General features: G+C 46.1%; 1 protein-coding gene across 1 annotated transcript in view; it reads right to left on the minus strand.

Annotated features, from left to right (window-relative positions):
* Positions 1-16,924, minus strand: part of FOXO1 (forkhead box O1) — a 60,883-nt gene extending 43,959 nt beyond the window's left edge. The window contains exon 1 of the mRNA XM_066544936.1: positions 16,210-16,924. Coding sequence (XP_066401033.1) covers positions 16,210-16,815 — 606 coding nt within the window. The 5' untranslated portion in view covers positions 16,816-16,924. The remainder of the gene's footprint in view (positions 1-16,209) is intronic.
* Positions 16,925-18,159: the final 1,235 nt, after the last annotated feature.

Below are 18,159 nucleotides of genomic sequence, written 5' to 3' on the forward strand. Positions count from 1 at the left end.
CTTACAGAACCTTTTTTCCAGTCCTTTAGCGGCCACTGTGGTATGGGCAAGAAGATACTCAGATCTTGGTTTCCAAATCACTTGGCCAAACTATAGCCTGTACAGAAAAAACCTCAGAGGTTCCTGAACTCTCAGTGTCTGGAAAACATGGCAAATTGGGCCAGTCCCCTGTGGAGTCAAAATGCGAAGTCTTCACATGAGGTAGAAACAACATGGTCCAAGATGATCATCTTAGTTCCATGCACTTGGAACTACAGGCCTGAATTTGATGAGGTTATTTTGTCAACACTTGAAGCTGTCCCTTGGCCTCTCCCCTAAACTAATAATTTGAGTCTAAAAAGACCTCTATGGAAGGTCACAAGGGCTGCCTCCTTTCTCAGGAATTACTGTGCCTGATGAAGTTCTTCCTTGTGAACTGATGAAGTTTTTCCTTGTGAACACTTAGAACAGGAACCTATTCCTCTCCACCAACTACCAATCCCATACAGACCAGCCTTCTAAGCTAAAAGCACTCTAGGTAACCCTCTTCATATCTATCTTCTTTCCCTTATACAGCTACCCAAGGGCTTTCCCTGCAACATCAACAGGTTCTTTGAATCACAAAAGTCAACAAATGGATAGGAACCACCAGGCTTGAATAAAGGTTCCTCTGAGGTAGGAAGGAACCTGCAGGAAACCTCACACAATTTCAGAAGAAGACTGTGCTTTCCACACCAGCTAATCAGCCAGGGAAGCTTTGCTGCTGCAGGGAAACTTCAGAACCTTACTGGACTCTCTCACAACTGGTTTGCATCAGCAGTTACACACCTGACATTTAGGTTACCAGTACAAGATGAAGTAAAACCTTAAACAATAAGCAAGATCTATTTTTCTTACTGGTGTTGCCTGTGTGAACATTAACACAGGATTTACATGGCAGAGGAAAACAGGTGTTAATGAGGAGAGGGAATATTAAGTAGAGATATTCTTTGCTACTCTATTTCTCTTCCTCATGTAACAAAATTTAGTATAAGTGGTACTCAAGCAAGTCATCAGCATTAGCAATAAACCTGGTCAGAAGTTTCTGACTATAAAAGCATTCCAGCCTCTAGGTTTTTTCCTTAAATTTGGAAGGTTCAATATTTCAGTATAATTCAGTCCATGTTCAAGACATTTCTAGGAAAAGGCACATATCCTACAGCAAAGGTAATTTAACAGTCACTTACCAGCAACAAACTTAAAGCCTTTATTGGCAATTTCAGCTTCTGCTCTGCATGATTCATTTATCCCTGGGATAAGCCTGAGCAAGGGATTCCTCCAGCAAAAGACAGACTAATCAAATTATTTCAAGTCAGTCAGGTATTCACTTTATGCCATCCGGCCCCGATGGCAAAATTGCTTGCAATAGCAGATCTCCCAACGTTAGAGGAAAAAATACTTTCACTGGCTTAATCAAAGCCAAAAGACAAAGCTCCTACAGTCTGAAACACATAAATGTTACCACTGTCTCCTTCTCGCTCGTAACCTTTCACGCTGTGCTGGGAAGTGGCTTCTATACAGATTCATAAAGGTCTTTTCCAGCCGAACAATTCTGTGTTTCTATGGCACGCACCCTCATTTCAGACACGCATTAGACAGAACACAAAATTACCCTCACAAGGCAGCACTGCTACATTGCATCCCAGTGGCTGGCATAGAGAGGACTGATCTTTGCAAGATGCTGAAAGATCTCAGTACTGAGAAACAAACTTGAAAAGGCTTGAGGTTTTCCATCCCACTTTCTGGGGGAGTTGTATGCCATGCATCCAGCAGGTGCTGGTACTTTCACACATCATGCCTAGCTAAAGATGCCTAACCTGGTAAGATTTTTGGTGTCAGTTATTTCTTACCTCTGTCTCACCCTGGATGATAACTTGATAACTTGATAATTAAGAGGTTTGGTGCACTTTCATTCCAGGCTGGTTACTGAAGGACAGGCTGCAGCACCTACACAGCACAGCATGGCAGCTAGCTGGCAATGGAAAGTACAGGAAATACCAGCTCTTGTCCCAGGAGTAGACAGGAAACATGGGTAAAAGATAAGCAATTATACCAGTAACTATGCAGGTTTTTCTTTTCCTCTGCTTCTACCAACCTCCCTAAACTCCAACAGCTTTCATCCCTCTCACTTAGGAGAGCCATTCAGGCTCCTACCCTCCTGGTGCCCCTGCTCTACACCTGCCAATGATGTTCTTGCTCTCATCATCTTTGAAAATGGAACTATTTCTTCTGAACCATACAGTTTTTGATGTTGACAGCTTTTATTTCACACAGGAAGAGCTTCCTGCACACCTGAAAGTTTGCCAGTCTTTTTCCCATGGCTCTAAGAAAAGGCACTGCCTCCTTGAAGAGCATCATCAGGCCACCACCACCACCCCTATTCCTTATGTTCTCAAATCCAACACAGAGGGCAGTCACATGCTTCTGTTTATATATCCCATAATACAAGGCTGCAATTTATCAATAAATGCCTTGAGGTGCAGAGGAAAGCCCAAGCTAATAAAAATCTGCTGGGATTATCTGCTGGTGTTTCACATCAGCAGCACAGGGGCCAGGGAAAACTGAAGGGGAATTAAGGATGTGGCAGAGAGCATATTAAGAGCAAAAGAAAAGGGATGCTGCAGGTATTTGAAGAGTTGGGGATTAAAGATGGAAGGAAGACAACAGAAGTAGAGGCCCAACCTTTTTTCTTTTTCTTTTCCTTTTTTATTTTAAACTTGAATCCAAGGCATTCAAGAATGACTTAAGTATATGGGCAAACAGATATTCACTATGTTTTGCTCAATAAATAACTAACCATTGGAACCCATGCCTGCAGGATAACTGTTGGAAAAATGACTAGCAGTGATTAAAAAAGGATTAAATGGGTTTTATAAGCAACAGTATCTGTTGTTAAACATACTAAAATAAAATTACAAGAGTTAATAATCTGTTTGCTTCAGGGCATAAACTAATCCTCATCTAAGGGTAGCAGAGATCTGCTTGCATGTCAGCTCGATATCTGGTGCAACAACTCCTCTCCATTGGCAAGCAGTCCTTGCTTTTGATTCCTGGCATTTTAAAATTGTCTTTCTTGCCTGAAAAAGAGAGCATGCTATTGCTCAAGCCTTCAACTGACCTCACATAATTAAGAGGAGTTTACCAGACGTATCATTCCCTTGAGGAGCGGGGGTGAAATGTTTGAAAAGGGAAGAAAACAGTTTAATTGCTCCACATTTCAATATTCTGCTCTCAGTTTCTTTAAATACAGTTGTCAGGGCACTAATACCAAGCACATGAGTTGAAACTGTTGGAAAAAGCTTAAAGACATGAACAAAGCACGCAATCTATTAGTACTTTGCAAATGGTTCATCAGCCAAATCATTTTATGAGAAAATAAGATCTTTGGGACTGCCAGCAAGGGAAGATTTTTAACATATTAGAACAGAAGAATTTACTCTGCCTGGTAATAGTTAAAGCATTATCTAATATCACAGCCTGGTTCTCAAAGATGGAATAGAGTTGACACACAAACTCCTCAAGATTATGATCCCAGCCCTCTCCAAACCCAAACCCATGAACCTTACTAACAGATTGGCTAGTGTCCCAAATAATTGCTTCTGGACAAAACACAACACAGAACACAGTGACACATCCAATGTGGTTATGAACTTTTCGTTTCAAGCACCAGTTTGCACATTCTCACAGGTAGGACAGCTGCCTGTGAGAATGTGCAAACTGGGACAATCCTCCACTGGCTCAGGACAGCTCCTACAGAAGAAATCTTGAACACGAGCCATACAGAACTCATTCCACAAGCAATCTTTCCTTCCAAACTCTCAGGCTAAACCCCCCAGTTCTACTGCTCTACAGATTTTATATTATTATCTTTTATTTTAAGAGGGGTGCAAATTCCAGCTGGTCCAGTTTGGCAACCCAAATGCTCAACATTTAAGCTGTGTTTTCAGAGAAGGACTTTGCAATGGTCCACATTAACTCACTAGCAATTCAGATCATGTCCAGAGTGCTTCTGCAAAGTTTAGCAGAGAGCACCCAACAGATCAGTATCAGTGCTAGAGCCCAATGTTAAACTCATAGCCAAAGCAAGAAATATAGAATGCCTGGTAGGGAAAAAAAAAAAAAACACAACCAAAAAATCCAAATAAATAATTTAAAAGAAAGGAAAAAAAAAAAAAAAAGAAAAAAACCTCTGAAACTTAAATGAGTTTTACAGAGAATACAAACATACTGTTTCAAACCACTGTATGTATGTATTCCCTCTCCTCCCCTACTGCTGAAACAGCAAAGTATGCATGGCAGATGGCATGATTCATCTGAAAATTACTCTAGCAGCACTCTATTAGCCTCTAAGGAGTAAACTAGGATAAAAATATACTGAATGTTAACTAAAAGTAAGCAGTTGTCATGAGGAGTCGTCAGGTCAGTCTACTTGCTTAGTTTGCAGAATTTTCCTTTCAATCAGCAAGAAGCACTACACATGAAGATAACATCACTTACTTGTTCTACCTACAAGGAATTATTGCAGAAGAGAAGCAACTGGGACACAAAAAGGTTTATTTTCCCACACCTGAGTAAAAATGTAGCAGCCACAGTCAGGCCAAGAGTGACAGGACATCACATTAACAATGGCCTCAGCTACTTCGGGTGAGATGGGAGAGATTCAGCTTCTTAGAGACTGCACATCTTAGCTGGAAGAACAACTTTCCACATGCCCAGTAGCTGAATGCAAATCTGCTCAGTGGAAAACACAGAAGAAGGGACCTCAGGAAGTCTGTCCTTGCCCCAAGATATCAGTAATTACACCCATCAGCCCACATGGCACACAGAGTAACTTGCCAGGGAAGTGACAAAATGAATGCCTGCATCACATTCAGCATTAGGGCAGCCTTACCAAGCAGCCTGACTCAAAAATGCAGGAAAAGCACCATGCCATGAGTCCCCCTGCTTCACATAAAAGACAGGAGTCAGCAGTGCAGCATGTCTTCTTCCAGAGAAATTAAAAAGTATAGGAAGCAAGGAATTGGGTTGCCAGATGTAAGCAATGCTGAGCACTCGCTCAGTGACCTCCTGGACTACCACAGGATGCCTCCAAGTGAAACACCATCACTCATTTGAAAATAAGAAATGAAACACATTCTTAGATGGTTCAGATTATGCTGACAGTAAAAAACTCACTACAGTGCAGCCCACTGCCCCAGGCCCAAGTAGTCTAATTGCCCCGGTTATGTGCCCCAAGCTAAAAAATTCCTTCCCAAATAAACAGTCCACAAGAACTGACTTTTTTGCTCCATCAACAATAATCCTCAGTCAAGAGAAGCTGAGTATTTGGTGTGTGTTATATATGCAGGTTAACCAGGTGAAGCCAGTAATGCAGTTACCCTCATCTTTGGGGAGAAGGTGGTGAAACTGTGCTCAATGTAGTATCTTCAAAAAGGCACTTTCTACATATGTATACGCTACCACGTCAGCCTCGTTGCATAACCAGGTTGTGCAATCATTGCAAATTCATTTACATCTTCTGTTCCAGCACTCCAGAAGTGGGAAGGAGGGATTGCTGTCAAGGGAAAATGTTGATTTTGCAGGAGTGGTCTCCTTGGCCACAGGAGGATGGTCTGAAGAGAGGTCACTGGTAGTGGGGAGGGCAGCAGGACTCCATCCCTAATGCCTCTACTGCTCACTAGAGCAGACATTTGGAACAGAGTTTTAGTTGGAAACCTCAAAGCAAAGAATGACTTCATAGCATCAGGGGATGACTAGCGTTGGCTTGGGCTGCAAGCAGGGAAGATTATGGTTTCTCCTTTAAATGCTTATGACTATGTCATTGCCACAGAACTGTAAAGAAGAAATCAGCAAGAGTGCAGTATCAGGTTTTCATAGACTGTACAAACTGGATTATTCAAGAGTGACTCAAGTTCCTAACAAGCATAGAGAAGTCTGCATTAAGATAGCATCTCTTGATTTTTCCCAAAATCAATTGCAACAGGCTGTACTTAAAAATACCACTTTAAACTCCCGTCCTTGTTTGTATTTCAAGGCAGCATTGAGTGAATTTAGTACATTTCTGCATAAGGAGGGCACAAAACACAAACACTACTGGGGACCAGACATTAGATCAGCATTAAAAGCCCACGAGCCAGAATATACACTCACACAATCTCAGGAGAGATGCTCAGCTCTTGCCACAAAGGTAAGCTCTCAGCCATAAAAACCTGACACCATAGCTTTACTCGGAGGCTGCACATATTGATCAAGGAAAAAGGAGAAAAAGGCAATAAAATTACTCCCCCAATTTAAGCCAAAAGAGAAAGCTCCTGGTTCAGCCCTCTCCATCCATCTCTGAGGTTTCCAAGCATTTAAAACACTGAACTGCCTTCCAGGTCTGCCTTAATACCATCCCAATGATGCCAGGGCCAAGATACCATAAAAACTATGAAAAATTAAAGCTGCTCTAAGTTAAACATGGAGCCACTCTGGGTTTTCACATAGGGAAAAAAAAAAAGAAAAAGTTGTGAGGTTTTTTTTGTTCTTCTCCACTATAGATTTCTAGATATTAATCAAAATCTAAATATGTCTAGCTACATAGAAGTGTGTAGAGCATTTTTATTTATGTTTAACTTATGTACTACAATTTGATTAGATCACACATGAGGCTGCATCCTCATCCTGAATTTCAAATAGCTTCTGGTTTGAGCTGCAGATCCATCAGCTCATCTCAAAGAAGCAGGGGTGAAGCAGGACAAGTATAGCAGCAACTGCAAATATCTAAGCCTGACCCGATTCTGGTAACTTAACCTCCTTTAACACCACATCATTTAAAAATATCAGTAGTAGTAATAATCAATCTAAAAAAAATTAGTAGTAAAAATAATTAATCTAATCAATAAACATTATATACCTTGAAACAACATCTCATAGATTCATAAAATGGTTTGGGTTGGAAGGGACCTTCAAAATAATCAGGTTCCAACCCCACCACCACAGGCAGGGACACTTTCCACTCGACCATGTCGCTCAAAGTCCCTGGCCTTGAACACTTCCAAGGATGGGGCACCCACGACTTCTCTTGGCAAACTGTGCCAGTGCCTCACCATCCTCACAGTACAAAATTTCTTCCCAGTTATCTGATCTAAATGTTATCTCACTTATCTCTTTCAGTTTAAATCTTCCAAGTTAGCACAAGCATTTCTTCCCTCACCTGCACCTGCAGAGACATTGAAAGATCTTACTGAGGAGCAAAGGCAGCAGCATGGTATCCTCTGGAGATGCCAAGGGACGTACCTTAACTGATCTAAGTAGTGACAAATCTACTCAGTGAATCACTGCAGACTTCCCTGGGAACTGCAAAGAAGAGAGAGGATTCCTTTCCCTGACCTCTCTGCACACCTGAGCAGTAAGCAGCAGAGTACCCACACAGGGGCAGACAAAGCATTTTGGCAGGACTGCGCCGGTGGGCTCTGCTCCTGCGCCAGGCAGCTGCCCGGTCACGGCTGGAACACTCCCTGAAATGCGCACAGCAGCACCCTGCCAGCACTGGGGCAAAGCCAGGCTCCAGGCTCTCCCACGCAGCCCTGTGCTCACACCTCCCCACACCCGTACCCACAGCCAGGGGCACTGGGAGCAGCCCTCAGCCCCACAGTGCTGGGACACTGGAGCCTGGCAGCGCAGTCCTGCAGGGGAACAGAGCCAAGGGGCGAGGAAAGAGAGGGTCCAACCAAACAGGCCTGAATTACACCTGCGTACTGCACTTTCCCACGTGTAGACAACAACAGCACATATAATCTCTCTTGCCCCAGAGCACCACCAGCATGCCTTCAGAGAGCCAGGTTTTCTGGGAGAAGGGGTTGGGGGCTGGCAAATAATTACATTTAATCTGAAGGTTCAGATTTGAGGAGCGTATTTTTGGAAAGAGAAATCAACACGTTTAACAGTGAGCAGGAGCACAGAGCACAATCCTTTCACATCCTGACAGGGTAGAACTGCGGAGGCCTGCTATGAAGCATGTCTGAATAACAGCATCTTAATTTTTTGAATATCTAATTAGGAGTTTCTATATATTGCAAAGCATTGCTATAAGATATAATTTAGTTGGCAAACACTAAAGATCTCAGTCTGTAAGTATGCTTTTGGCAATCAAAATTCAAATCTGGATATATATCCAAGATATGTATGGCACCGGTACCTTTTTTTTTAATTCTAACAATTACAATCAAATTAGCAGTTAACTCATATCAGTTTTAAGCAAATGCAAGCTACAAGCAAATGAGCCTACACCACCACCACCACAACAGTGTATTTTTGGATTGCTAGTATCCTCACTGCCATTAGCGACTTCACATATATTTAACACATATTAAAGGGCAGTAAAAATCTAAGAAGGCTACGGATGCCAGAACTTAGCACTGACTTAGAACTCACATATGCCAAAAAACATTTGCAACTGTGCTAATTCCCACTGTGGGAACTGAAAGGCAGATTCATATAACACAATGGGCAACAAATCTATTCCTTTAATTTCAGTCGCCAAATTTTAATTAATTTCCATCCAAGCAAACACCAAGCATTTCTGCTGATCTTGCAGGATGTAAGCTCATTTGCACAATAAATGCGGTTTAACAAGTCACCACATTTATAGCAAGTTGCTTCAGTCTTATCTAACTGCACAGTTTGAAAAGTCAGTGATGGGTAAGTGAAACCCCACCCACGTCGCAGTTTCTGGAGTTAAGCACAAGAAAACTGAAGAAGTTGCCACCTTGCCATTGCAAGTGAGACTGCCAACAGTAAATTGACAGTTAGAGTCCACATTCTGAATTATGTGTATACCCCTTATTCAGGAAGGGAAAAATTAATGGCTATACTCTAGTGCTCCAGAGTTCCCCTTCCAAAAAAGTGCAAAGACCTTCTCTGCTGTGTAAATTTGAACAGGTCACATATAAACAAATAAATCCTGGGAGGCACAAAGCACTGCAGCACTAAAGCAGCCTTATGCACTTTCAACTTTCTCCAGAACCACAGTTTCCATGGACAGCACAAAGGCTGCTCACACGCATCACTCCTACACATATGCACACCACTTATTTCATTAAAAAAAGGGTTTAATTTCCTGATTTCTGTATGTGATGAAATTTCATTCTGGTAGCAGCTAAATTAAAGGAGGGGCATATCTAAAATTTTCTAAAGAGAGACACCAACATGCAAGAAGCAGAGCCCTCCCAGCTTCATCATTTTACATCATGGTGCAGAAGCACCACGGAGGCCTGGCACTAAGTGGCCTCTGAGAAACAAAAACCAAAAAAAAAATTAAGATGCTAATAAAATAAGAATTCTCACATATTACAGAGCACAGACAGAAGATATAATTTAGTAGCAAGTATTATGGTTAAGGGCACCTCTACTTGCAAGCACGTTTCTGGTACTCAGTCCAAATTTAAATCTGAATATAAACTATTTCAGAGACCATGTTCCCAGCACATTCTCTCAACTACACATGTGCCAGGCCCCAGAAGCTACACCCCACAGACCTACATAGGAATAGCCCTGAAAAAGCTATAAAGGAGTCCCACATTCTCACATCGACATGAGCCTACATTGGACACACCAGCAAAGCACTTGGAGAAACACAGGCTGCTTAGAAATGCAATCACAGCCATCCCTGGCACGCTCTCTTGAAGCAGCAACAGAACTGAACACACTTCCAACTGCATGGATTCTCAGAATTCCCAAAAACTAGGTTTCTAAGACTAGAACAAAAGACGATGTGTACCTTTAAGTTTAATTAACTCTAGAATAAGACATATGTTCAAACAGAACTAGATCATTGATACTGATGCAAGGTGCCTTTAACAGCTCAGTAAGTCATCTGAGCAAACTGAGTGCTACCCTCCACTCCTCCAGTAATTCCTAATCTCTGTCTGATGCAGAAGCTGTCAGAGTCCCAGGAGGTTTTGAGTGACTACATTTATAAAGGCAGAGCCACTTCTGGTCCCATCTACCACAAACCAAAGCATTGCTAAGCCTTCACCATTCATTACAGAAGTGTTTCAAAACTTAACACGTGCCTCTGTAGGCATCATTTTAAGCAATCTAGTAAAGACCAGCGTCCACTATCAAAATCTAGAGCAAGAATGAGGCTTAATGAAGATCTTAGAAGATGATAACCAATCCTGTAAAAGTACCTTAATTCTTTTTATCTCTCCTCCGTTAGGAATGGAGACCTACCAAGAAACCTCATGATGCTACACTGCTCACTTAAGACATCTGCATATCACAAATGACAGTGCAGGAATGATGCACCTCTGTTTGATAAACACACATGATTAACGTTTACTAAGTATATTTAGAAATAATACTTAAACATGAATAGCACTTATCTTCACAGATCAATTCAACTCATGCTGAAGCTCACTATGGAGCAGCAGAAATGCTGTTCTTCAAAATGTGACTCTTTCCAATGCACTTAATTTCTAAAGCACAACCTATCATCACCAAGAGCAGTGTTTCCCCAATATTTAAAACCCATTTTAGCAACCAGACTGACAAACAAAATGCTACAAAATTCATTAAAATATTAGTATGCACTACCATATGCTTAACTATAAGTATCTGCAGCCAGCACCAGCAAATTTGAAGTTCCTTTCTCACAAGATTTGACAATGAAGTAAATATATCCATCTTTTACATATTTCTGAAAGAGGAAAACAGTAAACTGTATTTCAGGTTATCTTCACTTAGTTTATTATTCATTACTCAAGGTTTTAAAATCATTTCCATCAGAAATCCTTGTTTCATATATGAATTTCTTCCCAAAACAGAAGGGGCTGAGAATTGAATTTCTGTAGCCACAACCCTACATATTTCACAAATCTGTGGCTGCAAAATATATCTGCATTTTTATTCCAGAAGCCAAGCACTTATTTTACAAAATGATTCACCAGTTGAGTAAACAGAGACGCGCGTATTTAGGCAGCATCATGCTTTGGAAACCAAAAAGATATGAGCAGACATCTCAGGACTACACAATTCCTGGTGCCTTACTGAAAAACCCAACCACCAAAAGTATTGCCTATTTGATTAAAAAGAAATAAGGAAAAAGAGAAAAAGAAAACAACCTCACATACCTCACCTAAAAATCTTTATCTCCTTGCACCACACTGCTTCCCCTTTCCATCACAAGCAGCAAAGGCTCCAGTTCCCCAAACAATTTCACCAACTACTTGTAAAACCATGTGATACAAAAATAATGATAATAAGGAAGCAGCTGAGGGTGTCATAAAAAATACAGTGGCAGAGAGCTGTTACTTTGTCTTTGTATTGAAGTTCTTTAAAGGCACTTAAGGAAAATTTAGTTCATTATGTCACTACACAAAGCCACTCACACATTTCACTTTGGTGTTTAGTCTTACCTGTAATCATACAAGTAACTGAACAGATACCACAGCAAACAGAAAACGGGCAAAGAAAATTAAGAGAAAATTAAAGCATTATTCAAGGCCCTGATGGGAAGCTCAAAAGCACTGACACCACTCAGCCAGGAGTTATTCAGACACAGGTGAGGAGAGCACCTTGCACTTGCAAAAATTAAGCTGAACTTTCACACCTGGAACTAAGCAAAATGCAAGCTGGGGACTGACAGACAATAGGCTGCTACACGAGGCACTGCAGTGGCAGTGAGCAGGTATGCGAGACACCAAAGAGTTTTCTCACAACAGGGTGGGCTGAGGCCAGGTGTCATGGCAGAGCAGACCCAACTGCAGCTGCCAGCTCTTGAGGCTATTTGCCACATGTATTGTAAAAGGTGTGACTGTATAGCATTGACCTTGACAGAATCCACAAACAGAAAGCCAAACATACACACCTCTCCCTGCATATGCCTGTGTGTGCTCAATTAATGTACATCACACTGCGGGGGGGGCACAGATCACCTGGGGAAGCATCTTAAGGGACAGAGGTAAAAGCCCACAGTACTGAGGGAATACACAGCCTGAGTTAAAGGCAATCTTCAATTGTGATTTTTCCCACAAAAAAAAATCATAAGAAAAACCTCACAAAAATGATCTTTAAGGTCCCTTCCAATCCAAACTATTCTGTGACTCTATGATTCTATGTACTCAATTTAAATAAATCATCTAAATGTCAACAATTTAAACTGTTTGCTGATCTAGGTTCAAAAGCTTTGAAAAAATTCAGTGAAAATTATTCTTGATTTTTCAGTCTTTCTAATATTTTTTACTCCCTGTGATTTACAAACCAAATACGACAGAACCAGAACAACCCAGAATTCATTTTGCATGGAGACCAAATCACTACAGAATAGTGCTGACCGTAGAGAGCTCCTATGATAAGGCCACCCAAAGCACCTGTCCCATGCCTGTTTGGTCCTCAGGCTTTCAGGCTTACAACCATTCATCCCTCTGCAGCTAGATATCTATCCTCATTCCTTCAACAATGGCAGCAAATGAATTTAGGTGAACAAGCTCCCTTGGGACTAGAAGTCAAGAAGGTGTATGTGCCTGTGGGACCTTAACACTTGCCACCAAGAAAAATCAAGAACACAACCACCTCCAGATGAGCGAACCAAAATTCCATGTTTCCTGTTCAAAAACATTACAGGGTTTTATTTGAACCCATTTTCAAAAGCAGACTGAAGGGATGAGACCATTCAAGGAAGCTTAACTGTGACAGCTCCTTTACAATAAATCTCAACACTTGCCATAAAGCAAAGACATGAAATATGCACATCACAGAGATTTTTTTTATATTTTATGTATGATGATTAGCCAAAAAGCTATCATATTTGTGTCAAAAAATAGTTATCTACAGCTGCAGTACAATTCTTGCCTCTTCTGTTTTAAGCCTTGTGTCTTCCACTCTCACAGGCAAGGCATAATGTTGCTTTTACTCAAGTACTACACTAGGAGAAAAGTCTCCTTCTTCCATGTAACTTTCACAACAATTTCTTTGTTATCTCTGCAGCAGATCTTGTTCTTGCTTCGCTTTCTCTGAGCAACACAGGTCACTATCAGCACACATTCACAACCAACAATGCAGCAAGTCTGGCAGAGCACATCCCAAGTGCTTCATTCAAGGCAGCCACCCCATGAAGACTTTGCTCCCTTAGAGCTCAACAGGGATTTGTTTATAAAGCAGAGTTTATGACAAGAAAATCAGGAATAAACTACTGTGTATGTATAATGGAGAACAATTTACCTACTTAAATAATTTTATGTTACTGATAATTTTATGTTAATATATTATTTTGGCTTATACCCCCTTATTTAAAAAGGCATTTTTATTTTAATGTTTTTATTCAGAAGAGCCTGGATGCTGTTTTGAGCTGCTACCAGATAATGTTGACACCTCTGAACTTTCCTCAGTGAAAAACTGAGAAGAAGCTGGACATCATGTATTAAATCGGGGCAGTACATATTCACAAGCACTAGAGCAGTCAGCCTCCAACTTCTGCCTGAGAAACACCACCTTGCCTCTATGCAGAAAGTGCACATTCTTTTTCGGTTCTTGTGTGTTCATACACTTTGTGAAGAATTTGAAAGGTGCTTTAGTGCACTCACAGACACTCAAACCCCAACAAGACAAAGCATCTCGAAGTTTTACTTAAGGGGGGAAAAAAAACCACCCCCCATTTCCCAGCCTGCGTCAGCAGTGCACAATGTACTCCCAGCCCTCGGTCAGTGCCAGGCTCTGAGGCGAACCCGCGCTCCCTCTGTCAGCAGAAAAGTCAGTCGCTAATCTGTGCTCATCTCTGGAGCGATGCTCCTCCTCTGCAGGGCCTCGGCTGAGTCAGGCTCCGCTCCCAGCCCCACGCCTACAGCAGGTCCCCAGACCACGGGCAAACCAACGGCTCCCAAAGTGGAAAAACATAAAAGTAATCCTCAGTCACGCTGAGCCGTGGAGAATTGGTGATAAACAAGGCAAACGAGCTGCACGCCTCAGCCAGGCCAGTTACAGAGTTGACACCCAGTGGCTGCTGGTAACTCAACTTGAAAGTGTGCTTAAGAAACTCTGCATTTCCTTGGCTTAAGTGGTAAAACCTGCAAGCATGCAACTTTCAGAGCAGCCTGGCAGTTATACAGCCAAAGGGATGGGGGCAACACGTGTCCCATGCATAACACGGTGACTATTTAACTATAGAAGGAGAGCCCATGTGTATTTACCCACCAGCAGTGGCAGGCTATATACTGCACTCTACCAGAGGGTACTGCAGCCAAAAATCCTACCAGGAGCAGCTTTCCCTGTCACAGCAGAGGTATGTGGGCATAGGATGTGCTCAATCTGTTAGAGGGAGGTGTGTGAGACTTCTTCCCTGCTGGAGCACCACGGGACAAGCAGCAATAAAATAGGAAGCGCCGAGTAAGTTACACAGCTATCAGTGTTTCTTACTTGCTCGCCTGAACTTGGGAGCTATTTGGTTTTATTTTGGTTTGTTTGGCTTTTAGTTCTCTTCTACTCAATTCTGAAAAGGCACTTAAGGAGACTAAAATACCACTGGAAAAAAAAAGCAGCACTTTCAAGTGACAAGTTACCTTATTTAAAAGCTGTCAACTATCAATCACTTCACTCCTATTAAAGTTTTTCATGACAGATGTCTTCAGACAATTATCCTTTAAATTTTTTAGTCAAACACATCAATAGAAACTAACAAACTACTTTCAAAAGCCCTAAAAACTTTCAGCTAAAACTGAATTACAGATTAATCTGCATTTCCTTAGCAGGAAACTTACTGCTAAAAACTAGAAATTTACGAAAAGCTTACTTCTAAAAAATAGAAATTTACGAAAAGCCGATGTAACAAACATTCCTAGCGGCGCAATTAAAAATACATAAATGCAGGATTTGAGTTGACACTTTTTTAAAAAAAAGAGATAGATAATACAAATACTAGAAAGTGAAGCAGAGAGCTTGATTGGCCCTAGGTGGAACTAAGTCCCGAACACACCAGAGTGCGCTGATGCCGTGCTAGGTGCTCGCACCTCACACATAAATTTTCTGCCATCATTTAATCCCTCGCAGGGCGGAGAAGGCTCTGCCCGTACGCAGACGGCACAAGCTCGTCCTGACAAGGCTCCCAACGCAACAGTGTCACAAAACTCGGCGCTGCCTCCGCCGCGCACGGGGACACGGGTGGGTGACACTTTCTCGACGGAAGCCCCGGAGAGGGAGGATTCACTGGCAGCAGCGCTAAGCCTTTATCACCCACGGGGAGGCAAAGCTGGAGGGTACCATGCGCCTGGCGCTGCCACCGGGGCCGCACAGCCCCAAGCGCAGCTTCGCTGGCTCGCCCCGCAGCTGTCCGGGGGCCAGCCGGTGCCCGAGGGTCCCGCGGAACCTGGCGAGCGGGTCCCTCGGAGATCCCACCGTGGGATGCGGGCAGCACCGGCTGCGGCGCCGGCCGGCGCGGGGCTGAGCACAAATCCCAACAGGTTGCTCCCAGCGCTCCGCTCAGACGGCAGGGACTGCGCTGCGGGAGAGAGGGAAGGAGGGAGCTCCGTCCCACCACGTAACACAAGAAAAGCGCTCCCGCAACTCAAGTTTAACAAAGCCATCAGGTCAAATACTGCGGTTTACTCATTAAACACACGGTATTTCTGCAACTCTTGTTCTGCCGCCGCTCTTCCCCCATCCCTGTTTGCCTCTGTCCCCGCTCCACCGCCCGACGGCAAAGCCCTGCAGCGCCAGGGCGGACGGCGGCACGGACCGGCCGCGTCCCGGGGCTGGGCAGCGCCGGAGCTGCCGCGGCACCCCTGGCACACGGGGGCTCTCCCCGGGCCCCCCCGGCCGCCCCCGGGCAGCAGGAGGCGGCGCCGCTCCTGCCGGCTTTGCCCGGGGACGGCGCCGTGACACCGCGTGAACTTTTGCTTTCGGCGGGGCAGGGCTGGGGGAGGCGGAGAGCGGGGGGGCGGCCCCGGTCCCTCCAGCGTCCCAGCGCCCGCGTTCTAGCGGGAGGGCTGGAACGCTTTTCTCCCTCAGGAGTTCTCCCTTTGGAAAGGTGAAAAAAAGTAGAAATGTGAGGTCAAACTGAAAGCGCGGAGCCGGAGCACTGCAGGCTGCGCAGCGGGCATCGTGCAGCCGGGGAGGGCGGCGTGCCCAGCCCCCTGCAGCGCCGCGGCTGTGCCCGGGGGCGGCGGAGCCTCCCGGGACCCCCCTCCGACGGGGCGTCCCCCACCACCCGCCGCTTACCTTCCAGCCGGCCGAGCTGTTGCTGTCGCCCTTATCCTTGAAATAGGGGACGCTCTTGACCATCCACTCGTAGATCTGGGAGAGGGTGAGCCGCTTCTCGGGGGAGCTCTCAATGGCCTTGGTGATGAGGTCTGCGTAGGACAGGTTGCCCCACGCGTTGCGCCGCGACGAGCTGCTCTTGCGGGGCTGTCCGGGCACGGGGCCCGGTGACAGACCGGCCACAGGCGGGGGCACCGGAGGGACCGGCGGCGGTCCCGGCGGGTGGAGGCGGCAGCCGGCCTCGGGCGCCGGGAAGTCCCCGCAGCGGCAGGCGGCAGCCTCCGGCGGGGCGGCGGCGGGGGGCAGCGGCGCGAAGTCCTCGCTCTCCTCTAGCAGGCTGAGGTTGCTGATGAAGTCGGCGCTCAGCGCTCCCGAGGCGGCGGCCCCGGCCCCGGCCGCGGCTCCGGCCGCCCCATCGGGCTGCCCGCCGCACGACGGTGCCGGGCTAGAAGTGGCCGAGCTGGGGGGGTTGAACTCCGGCCGCGGCAGAGGCCAGGTGCAGGAGCGGGGCCGCGGCAGCGGCTCGAAGTCGGGGTCGATGTCCACCAGCTGCGGTGCTTCGGCCATGGCGGGGCCGGGGCGGGAGCGCGGCGGGAGCGGGATGGCTTGGGCTCAGCGCCGCCGCCCCATGCAGGCTCCGGACGCGGATCGGCGCGGCACCGACGGCGCGATCGCCAACTCTCCTGGCCCCGCCGCCCTAGACCTCCGGCCTGACCTCCCGGCCCCGCCGCCCTAAACCCTGCCCCTGCCCGGCTCCCTGATCCCTGCCCTCCGCGGCAACTGCAACAGCAGCGACCCAGCCGCCCGGCGCGCACCGACTGGAGCGACCGCCCCGCGCGGGCCCGCCTCCAGCCTCCCTCCTCCTCCTCCTCCTCCTCCTCCCGGCGGGGAGGGACGGCCCCGCCGCGCCAATGGCAGCGCCGCGCCGCCGCCCGCCTCCCGCCGCGGGGCTGCTCCGGCAGGAGGGTGCCCGTGCCCCCCGTGCTGCTTCTGGGTGGTTTTTGTTTCCCGGCGGCGCAGCGGGGAGAGAAGGGGCGAGCGGGCAGGCGGCGGTGCCTCCCGCGGCCGGGGCTGCCCGAAGACAGTAAGTGCTCGCACGGCGAGCCGCGGGGGGGTGGCCACGCAAAATTCCCCCGCGAGTGTTTCTGCCTCAGTCGCTGCCGGCGGGGTCCTGCCTCCCGCATCGACGGGCCCGGTGCCGGGGATGAGCGGGGAGCCGGGAGCATCCCTCGGCTGCAGCGGGGCGGCTGCGGGAGCGGGGGGCGTCTCCCCGCTCCCACCGGCATCCCGGCAGCGCCGGCTCCGTGCGGGCGCTGCTGCCGCCGGCTGCCCCTGGCAGCCCCGCACGCCGGACCGGGGGTGCGACAGCTGCCCTGCCTCGCTCCCCCCGCCCTCCTCCTTCCCTGGCCGGCTCCTCGCCAAAAAGTGTCTGCACCTCCCGAAGTGATGAATCTCCCCTTCGGCTGAGCATGTTTTTGATACAGTGAGCGTGTGTTTTATTCCGTGAGCGTGCACGGAGCACGGGATGATTTCATCCTAAATCAACTATTGAACATACTTTATATTTTTCCCGGCAAACCCTAGGGCTACTCAATTCATTAAGGTTTGTATTCTCCCCTTTCAATGAGGCAGCAGTCACAGGACACATCGCCTCTGCCTCCCCTGCCCATCAACATACAAAGATACATACATACACACACACACACACACACATATATATATATATATATATGTTTGACTTAACACAGAAGTGTTATTCTGTTTAAATCTAAAAAGAGGACATTTGCTTAAGCTAGGGAAATAATCCCAAGAATGAGACATGACTCAATACCTTGCTCAAACTGGCAAACCCTGCATTTTAGAAAATCTGTTTTGTTTTCAGTAGGAGGAGTGCTTTTAAAAAACATACTT

The sequence above is a fragment of the Molothrus aeneus genome, chromosome 2 (genome assembly GCF_037042795.1).
Source record: "Molothrus aeneus isolate 106 chromosome 2, BPBGC_Maene_1.0, whole genome shotgun sequence".
In the NCBI taxonomy this organism is placed as follows: domain Eukaryota; kingdom Metazoa; phylum Chordata; class Aves; order Passeriformes; family Icteridae; genus Molothrus; species Molothrus aeneus.